Consider the following 10162-nt stretch of genomic DNA (forward strand, 5'->3'; position numbering starts at 1 on the left):
TTATGAGCCACCATGTGGTTGCTGGGATTTGAACTCCGGACCTTCGGAAGAGCAGTCGGGTGCTCTTACCCACTGAGCCATCTCACCAGCCCCTCCAGCCTTTTTCATACTTGGTTCCCATGTATAGCTTAGATTGTGACACACACACACACACAGAGGAGCAAGCATGCCCTTGGCCAATGTGAGGAAGTTACTCAGTTTGTGGGGAAATCCAGCCTATCCTTTCTTATACTCAAAGGTCACACTAATTTTTATACATGATATATATCCTGTGCATATAACATTTAAAACATAGCTCTTTTAAGAGATAAACTATGATAATAAATGGAATACATGTATACTACTTGAACTTTTACTCTAGCAAGCTTATGATGGTTGAGACAAGTGAGAATAAAAAAAAAAAAAAATGAACCAGGCCAGGTGTTAAAAATCATACCATGGCTAGCATAGAGCTCATGTCTATAATCCCAGCACTCAGGAATCTGAGGCAGGAAGATTGATAAAAGTGTAAGGCCAGACTGACTGAGGCCTGCCTTGATTATAGAGTAATATCCTACACTTTAAAGGCAAAATGATACGATGGCCGAGAGAGATTTGCCTGAATAATCAAATGGTCCTGGGTGTGATAATGCACACTTTTAGTCCTAGCAGTAGGGAGGCAGAGGCAGGAGGATCTCAGTGAGTTCGAGGCCAGTCGGGTCCACTGATCTACAAAGCGAGTTCCAGGACAGCCAGGGCTGTTACAGAGAAACCCTGAAGGGGTGGGAAGGAGGGTTACACGGAGCAGCCCAGCAGCCTGGTGAGGGTGACAGCACAGAGGCGCCTCAGTCCTCTTCACATTTACACAGGGTCAGGGAAGGCCTAAGCCAACCCATCTACGTGATCCTTCAGAAAATAATTATGTAAGGACCTTTAACAAAACCACCGGGTCTCCTACACCTTTAAGCCCAGCACTTGGAAGACAGAGGCAGGTAGATCTCTGAGTTTGAGGCCGGTCTACTCTACAGATCAAGTTCTCAGTTACCCAGGGCCACACAGAGAAACCCTGTCTCAACAAACAAAGAAATGAAATCCCAAAAACCTAACTGTTCATTTTGAAGACACTAGTTGTTTCGATTTAAGCTGAGTTAAGACACTTACAGATCCAGATTGTCTAACAAACTCTGGCAAACTGAATTCAAGTATCCAGTTTCTATCGCGTTGTGAGATACGTCAAACACAAAGAGGTACACTGGAGGTTGTGGTGGTCGTAACTAGAAGGAAAAAGAGTTCAATTAAATATATCCAACAGTATTAAATTTATATTTACATGATGGGGTCACATACAACAAAATTACTACATAGATTATAAAGTGGAGGCAGCAGATGGAAGCACTTCCCTGAGTACAGATGCACTTCACACTTACACAGGGGCTAAGTGAGACCTAAGCTAACCTATGAAAGCAGTCCTTTAGAACATACCTACATACCTCTGAAAAACGAACTGCTCATTTGAAGATACTATCCGTTTCAAACTTAAAGAAAAAGAAATGTCTGGCAGAGCTCAGAAGAGGGTTCTCTAGGCAGGGAAGAACACATGCCACCACGAGGCTTCTGGCAGTGTTGGCAAAACTCTTAATGTGCAGGGTATTTTGTTGTGCACCATGTGCACACAGCCTGGAAGGCAGAAGGGGATGCTGGAGTCCCTAGAACTGGAGTTACAAGATGGTTGTCAGCTCTCATGTGGGTGCTGAGAATCAAATCTAGATCCTCTGGAAGTCTACCAGGGCTTTTAACCCCTGAGCTACCTCTGCAGCAACTAATGTTATAGCCTTGATCTAGATAGTTCTAACACAACTGGTTTACTTCATAATTATTTGATAACGTATACATTTATGTATGGTTTGTCTACTAAGCATATTTTCTTCTTTTTCTCCTCTTCTCCTCCTCCTCTTCTTTAATGCTTTTCAAGACAGGATCTCTGTGTAGCCCTGGCTGTCCTAGAACTTACTATGTAGAACAGGCTAGCTCTGAACTCAGAGATTTGCCTGCTCATGCCTCTTAAATGCTGGGATTAAAGTTGTGTAGCTGTGTAACACCACACCCAGCAGATGCTTGGGTTCTTTACATTTAATTTGACAGAGAACTATTACTAATAACTTCAGTGACTCAATTAAAAAGACTGACCCCTTATAAATTACATAGTAAAAGAGAATAAATCTCACATACAGGTTAAAACAAAACAAATATATATATTTATATATCCCTACGCAGGGAAACAGCTCACTTGAAGTGCTGCCAGAGAAGCATGAGGATCCAAGTTTAATCTCCAGAACCCATGTGAAAAGCCTGGGTTGGTGGCATGAGTTTGTAGCCAGGGCTAAGGAAGCAGAGAAAGGAGGAACCCTTGGGCTTTCTAAGCAGTGAGTCTAGCCTAATCAATGACTCCCAGGTCAATGAGAGATCCTGTCTCAAAAAACCAAGGTGGGTGGCTTAGTGATATATGCATTAAATCCTAGCTTCTCTCAGGAGGCAGAGGCAGGTGGATCTCTGAGTTCAAGGCCAGTCCAGTCTCAAGTGTTCCAGGACAGGTCAGAACTACATAGTGAGACCTTATTCAAACGAAAAGCTACTAATATGATGGATAGAACCTGAGGCATGATACAGGGGCTGATCTTTGGCTTACATGCGCGTACACACACACACACACACACACTCACACACACACACACACACACACACGAAGAAAGACTCATTAGACAAGTCAAGCTGGTGTTACATGTTAGCATCATTTTCATATTCCTTTTTTGCTTAAATACAATTAAGGCTCAGTAACTGAAAGAGTATTTAAGTCAAGAGACCTGGGCTTTTTGGTTTTTTTACTTTATGTATATATGTGAGTGTCTGCATGTACATACATGCACTGCTTGTATGCAGTGCACAAAGAAGCCAGACTAGGGCCTCAGATCCCCTAAAACCACAGTTACAGGACACTGTGAGCTGCCACATGAGTGCTGGGAACTGAACTTAGGTCCCCTGCAAGAGCAGTCAGAGCTCTTAACCCTATCCTCTTTGTTAATGACTTTTTTTGTTTTATGTGCATTAGTGTTTTGCCTGTATGTATGAATGTATAAGGTGTCAGATCCCCAGGAAATAAAGTTACAGGGAGTTGTGAGCTGCTTGTGGATGCTGGAATTGAACCTGCATCCTCTGGAAGAGCAGCCAGGGCTCTTGAACTGCTAAGTCATCCTTCCGGCCCCAAAGCTCTTAACCCCTAACATATCTCCAGCCCATTTTTTATTTGTTTTTGAAGATGATTTTATATAGTCCACACTGGCCTAACTCCAGTAATTCAGGCTTGAACTAATCCTCCTGCCTCTACCTCCTGAATGCTGAGACTACATAGAATTATTTATAAAACACAGAAGTCTGATTTAACAGATATAAATATGATCCCAATATTATGCTGCAAATTTCTTGATATAGATAAGACACTGAAGTAGAACTTCCCCCACACCTTTACTCTCTGAACATTGTAATCTAGCTACATGTGTGTATGTGCGTGACATATGCGTATGATGTGCGCAAGGGCGGTTACCAGGACCAGGTGTTTCCCCTGCAGCTTTGTGTGGGTTCTGGGGAGGAGACTCAGGTCATCAGGCTTGCAACAGCAAGCACTTCTACTTTGTGAACAAATACTTTCTCAGCTAAGAAAGAGAACTTTGTTAAAAGATATTATATTATTTTACTTAAAATGCAGTATGATGGCTGGGGGTATGGCTTGCAACAGTAATCACATTATTTGGAATTCTAAAACAGAATTATAGGAACTTTGAAGCTAGCTGCAGCTAACCAGCAAATACCAGATGAACCACAGCTACATAGTACATCAAAAACAAACAAACAAAACAACCAACACACCCTGCTCTAAAAAGAAAGAAAAAGGGAGTTTACCATGTATTCTGAAGGAGCCATAAACTCAATAGTAGCATTCTGGACTTCAGGTCTTTTGTGAGGCTCTCCATAAACTCTGGTTAAAGGGTTGTACATGAATTCTTCAGGAACTGTGCAACACAAAAAGATTATTAATAAAAGGATTAATTCAATAACTTGCATTTTGATTTTTATTAATTTAGGTGTTGTAATTAATTTAATCCTAGTTAAAAATAAAGGAACAAATTGAATTTTTAAAAGGGTTCTATTTAAACTCCTCCTACAATATATGGCAGCAAGAGGCTTCGCAGACAACTGCAATCACTGTGATGTTCCCCGCCCCCAATGTTCTGGCTTACGGCTTGTTTCCAAATAAGCTTGAAAAGATGATTAAAAACTCATCAAATGCCAGTTGTTTTCCAGAAATCTCCCAACAGACATTGACCTTTGACCCAGAAGGCTGCTCCCAGACAGTGAAGGCGCACTGTTTCAGGGTAAAGCCATGAGGGATGAGCAAGCTTTATCAGCACCAACTGCTTTTGCACACCACCACGTGCCTCAGTGAATTGAACTTGTAATTCACTATGCTCAGAGTATGTTAGGGATTAGCTGTCACTGAACCTAGCTTCCCAGTAATTGTTTAAAGATTAAAATCCCTTGGCTGGGGGAGTTAAAAAACAAAAAACAAAAAACCAAACAACCAAATAAATCCATGAGGTGGTGCATGCCTGTAATTGCAGCACGTCAAAGACTGGGTCAGGGGATCACCACCAAGTTAGATGCCAGACTAGGCTACAGAGCAACAAATATCAGGCCAACCTGGAGTATAGTGGGAGTCTTTGTCTCAAAGACCAAGCAAAGGTCCAGCAAATAGCTCAACAGGTAAGGGTACTTCCTGTCAAGCTTAACCTGAGTTTGATCCCTGGCACTCACACTGTGGACGGAGAGAACTGATTCCTACCAACTTGTCCTCTTACCTCCATGTGCATATTGTGGCATACACACCCCACCCCACAACAAACACACACAATGAAGAAAATAGCAAACAAATCACAACAACCACAATCAACCTAAAATGGTTATGTACTTAAAGGGTAAAACTATAGTTCATTAAGTAGCTCAGCAGTATACACAGGAGGCTACAACCTTTATCATAACTCCATTTGTGCATTACAGCACATACACTTCAGATTTTAAAGGTGAACTTAACACTATATTTTTTCCTGATTTTTTTATAAAGTAGGAAATCTACTTGGTTTTGTTTTGTAGCCCAGGCTGGCCTTGGCCTCCACAAGGGCTCCGATTACAGGCATGTGATACCACTCTTCAACTCTAACTGAAATTTCTTCCAGAAAGACATTTAAACATTTCCCTTCTCTCTGTCTTTTTGAGTCAAGGTCTTATGGAGGCAGCCTAGGTTGGCCTTCAATTCTCTGTATAATACTCAGGAAGACCTCTGTCTCTGCCTCCCAAGGGCTAAGAATTCACAGTGCTGTTGGTTATATGATATCTTAAAATATAAATTATAAAGTAGCTACTGAGAGAGAGCACACTTCAGTTACGGATTACACCGTATTCAACTAATCGAGTACTACTCTACTCAACAGGAGTGAGTGAAAAAAGCAGCCACTACTCTATGGGCTTGTTCTCTTTTATCCTAGGAGGAAAAAAAAAATCACACAAAATAATTTCAAAATAAAAGTATTTCTGGCTGGAGATAGTTTAGCTGGCAGAGTGCTGGCCTAACACAGAGGAAGTCCTGGGCTCAATCTCCAGCATCTCATAAACTAGGATCAGCAGCATATACCTATAACACCAGCACTTGGTAGGTAGAGGAAAGAACTAGGATCAGCAGCATATACCTGTAACACCAGCACTCGGTAGGCAGGGGAAAGAACTAGGATCAGCAGCATATACCTATAACACCAGCACTCGGTAGGTAGAGGAAAGAGGTTTCAGAAGTTCAGGGCATCCTTAATTGCACAGTGGCTTGAGACTAGCTCAAAATAAAAAACAAAACAAAAATCTTAAACCATACTGTGAACTATCCCATTTATATGTTCAATGTAATAAATGTAAAATATCGTCTCAAAATGATAATTATCCTATTTCTGCCTCAAACTATATATGTATTTCTAAGTATAAAGTATATATGTATTTCTAAGTATAAAGTATATATGTATTTCTAAGTATAAAGGTGTAAAAAAAAAAGTTAGTGTTAGCTATCTGACCTAAAGACCTGATTATCTGTATATCAAGTAAATAAAAGGGCCGCTTTTCTTTGAAACAGGCTTCATCATTACTATCAGACTTGTTAGTGGTTAGGATTACAGGCTTCCTTAAGACAGGGTGTCTCTGTAGACCAGGCCAGTCTCTCACTCAGAGATCTACATGCCTCTACCTTACGAGTACAGAGATTAAAATGGTGAACCACCATGCATGGCTCTCTTGTCATTTCACACACACACACACACACACATATACATACACATACATACATATACATATATACACACAGGCAGCTAGATGGCTTTTTTTTATTAGATATTTTCTTTATTTACATTTCAAATGTTATCCCCTTTCCTAGCTTCCCCTCTGAAAATCCCCTATCCCTTCCCCACTTGCTCTGCTCACCAACCCACCCATTCCCGCTTCCTGGCCTTGGGATTCCCCTGCACTGGGGCATAGAACCTTCACAGGACCAATGGCCTCTCCTCTCACTGACTAGGCCATCCTCTGCTACATATGCAGCTGGAGCCATGAGTCACTCCATATGTACTCTGGTTGGCGGTTTAGTCCCAGGGTACTGGTTAGTTCATATTGTTGCTCCTCCTATGGAGCTTCAAACCCCTTCAGCTCCTTGGATCCTTTCTCTAACTCCTCCATTGGGGACCCTGTGCTCTGTCCAATGGATGGCTGTGAACATACACTTCTGTATTTGTCAGGCACTGGCAGAGCCTCTCAGGAGACAGCTTCATTTCATATTTTTATTATTTGTTTTCTCTACATTGCAAATAAAAATTAGAAAATGTTTTAAGGGGCTGGAAAGGCAGCTTATCCGTTAAGTGTGTCCTGCTCTTCAGAGGACGCCATTTTGCTCTCCATTCCCCATGCTAGGCAACTCACAACCACTGTAAGTCCAACTGCAGAGAACTCTGATGCCCCTGGTCTCCAAGGGCATTCACAGAGACACATACCTACACACCAACACATGATACAAACATAGGCTTAGTTTTTTTCCCCTTTGGTTTTTCTCAAGACAGAGTTTCTCTGTAGAGCCCTGGCTGTCCTCAAACTCAGAAATCCACCTGTCTCTGCCTCCCAAATGCTGGGATTAAAGGTGTGTACCACCCAAACAAAAATATGTTTTTTTTGCTTCAAATGTTAAATGTTTTAAAGAATCGTACCATCATTGACTCGATAACATAAGTTACATTTCCACCTTCTTTGATCAAGGAAGTTGACGAAAGGGTTGATGTAAGTCCTGCATGAACGGCATCTCACAATTGTGCTGGAGGTGACCACAGGCAACTGCTGAAAAAAACAAAACCAAAAAAACAGAGCTAAGGGGTTAATCCATCCCTTCCAAAGGACAAGTGAGACTTTACCTTCGAAGTAAAACCTAGCAGAAATGTGTGAGCATTGAGGCTCACACTTAGGGTCTCTATGCTAGAGGAAGACACAGGAGGACAGTGGTAAGTCTGAGGCCAGCCTGGGCTACAGAGCAAGAACTAATCTCCCAACACCATATGTGGGTAGTAGCCACAAGAAAACGTATCTATTTGAAAACTACTCCTCTTTTCATTAAACATTCTCACTGTAGAATCAAGGGGGTACATGGTACAATGCGTTTTCAGGGACACCATTCTCTTTTGATTATACAGGTCCCACCATGTTGCCCAGGCTAGTTTCCAACTCCTGAACTCACATAATCCTCCTGTCTCAGTTCCAAGGAAAGAAAGTACATTCTAAAACAATGAAAAATGAAACTCTTACAAAATTTTACCTTTAAATTAAGCGGCCTACTTAACTAGCTGGGTGGTGGTGGCCCACACCTTTAATCCCAGTACTTGGGAAGAGGCAGAACTTTTGTGACTTCCAGGCCAGCCTGGTAGGCAGTGTGAATTCCAGGATAGCCAGGTCTAAACAGAGAAATCTTGTCTGAAAAACCATTTTTAAAAAGTTTTTAAGGGCTATCATCTATATTAACAGGTCTGGGTCAGGGATCTGGCTCAGTGGGTAAAAGCACTTTGCAGTAAGAGCCTGACAGCCTGTGTTTGACTCCTAGAGCCCGTGTCAAAAACTGGATGGTGTGGCAGCATCTATTACCTCACCAATCCTATGGGTGTGTGTGTGTGTGTGTGTGTGTGTGTGTGTGTGTGTGTGTGTGTGTAAGAGGGAAACACAGGTGACTCACCGGGAAATTCTTAGGCCGGCTAGCCCAGAGTTCACAGCTTAGCAGAACCAAGAGCGACCCTGCCTCAGTAAGGTTGGAAGGTGAGAAGTGACTCACAAAAGCTGTTCTTACCTCCATCTGCATGCATTTCAACTCATATAGCTAAAGCATACATAAAGGAAATAATAGAAAAATAAAAAATGGAGTTGGAGAGATGGTCCAGCAGTTAAGAACACTGACTGGTCTTCTGGAGGTCCTGAGTTCAGTTCCCAGCACCTACATGGTGGGTTACAACCATTTATAATGGGATTCGAAGTCCTCTTCTGGAGTGTCTAAAGACAGTGACAATTTACTCACATACATAAAAATCAATAAATCTTTAAAAGAAAAGGAAAAGAAAAAAATAAAATTTTCACTCTTCATATTAAAATACTTCAATAAGGGAAGCTGAGCACTGTTGCCCATACCTGTAATTCTAGTACTTGGAAGGCTGAGGCAGGAGTATTCTTAAAAGTTCAAGGCCAGTCTGAGCTATATAACAAGCAGCAGGCCAGTCAGGGCTATTACGTGGCAAAACAGCATTTTCAAGCAAACAAATGAAAGTCAATAAAGGGGTTGGGTAGTCTAACTCAGGCGTGCAGCACCGGTCTAGCATGCATGAGACCCTCATTATAATCCCCAATATCACAACTGAAACCAACCAATCAAACAATAGAGTCCTACCACCCACACACTGACACTCAAGGGCATGTGATCACATGTTTAGGTTCTGGATAATTAGGACCTACTTGATCTTCATTTGTTTAGATTATGGAACAACTTTTATTTTATTTTATTTTATTTTATTTATAAATGTGTGGGCAGCAACTTCTTAGAGCAGTTGACTGCACTCCATGAGCAGCAGAGTCAGGAAGCTAGGGGAAACTATTTTAATGGTAATTTACAACTTAGATAAATACTCAAAATCAACCCATGTCGGTCAGTCCCGAGTGTTGGAATCCCAAGTGTTTACCACAAGCCTGCATCCATCTTTTCAGTTCTGCCCATGTACATAGCATCCCTTGGATTTCTCACTAATACTTCGCTTACCTTGTTTTAATTTGTAATAAAAATGTTGATTGAATTAGAAATTTAAAAAAGAAAAGAACCCTGTCACATAACAGACTTTATATTCATTCTTACATTGTTGCAAAAATACTTTGCCACTTAGATAATTTCCACATCTACTCTAAAGAGGCATAGCACTGGGCTGGCTGCGGTGGCACACACCTACAGTCCCATTAATCCATTAATCCCGGGACTCGGGAGGCAGAAGCAGAGGCAGCCGGATCTCAGTGAGTTCCAGGTTAGCCTGGCCTACAAAGAGGGCTTCAAGACATCCAGGGCTGTTACACAGAGAAACCCTGTCTCAAAAAACAAAAGCACACATACAAAGAAGCATACCACTAGGTCCTTGAAAGGGTGGAGCAGCAGCCCCAGAGGAAGCTTGGCTTTATTCAGTAAGGCCTGAGTCTGAGGGACATTAGTCAGCGTGCATCGGAATAACCTGGGGGAGAAAACAGCACATGTCAGCTGCCACTGCGCTCACGACTAAAGAAATCAAGATAAACGGTGCCTATCTTAATACTCTTGTGATTAGATCAGATTACAAATGAATATAGACCCTTTTAAAATGTTTTATTAAAATATTTAAATTGCCATGTGTGACCACACATAACTATGAATCCAACAGCCACCACAGTGAGACTATGTCTCAAGAAACTAACCATAGGCTCCAGCAGTGTCTCATGCCTTTAATCCCAGCACCCAGGAGCCAGAGGGCAGAGGGGCAGAGGGGGCAGAGGGGCAGAGGGG

General features: G+C 41.8%; 1 protein-coding gene across 2 annotated transcripts in view; it reads right to left on the reverse strand.

Annotated features, from left to right (window-relative positions):
* The window catches only part of Sec24a (SEC24 homolog A, COPII coat complex component), a 64073-nt gene that overhangs the window by 29954 nt on the left and 23957 nt on the right, over positions 1-10162 (reverse strand). The window contains exons 7-10 of one of the 2 annotated variants that reach the window (XM_021212010.2): positions 9752-9854; positions 7320-7446; positions 3934-4043; positions 1141-1253 (exon numbers count right to left, since the gene is read on the reverse strand). In XM_021212010.2, the coding sequence (XP_021067669.1) occupies positions 1141-1253; positions 3934-4043; positions 7320-7446; positions 9752-9854 (453 nt within the window). The remainder of the gene's footprint in view (positions 1-1140; positions 1254-3933; positions 4044-7319; positions 7447-9751; positions 9855-10162) is intronic. The other variant, XM_029546085.1, reaches the window with a different exon arrangement.

The sequence above is a fragment of the Mus pahari genome, chromosome 14 (assembly GCF_900095145.1).
Source record: "Mus pahari chromosome 14, PAHARI_EIJ_v1.1, whole genome shotgun sequence".
NCBI lineage: Eukaryota > Metazoa > Chordata > Mammalia > Rodentia > Muridae > Mus > Mus pahari.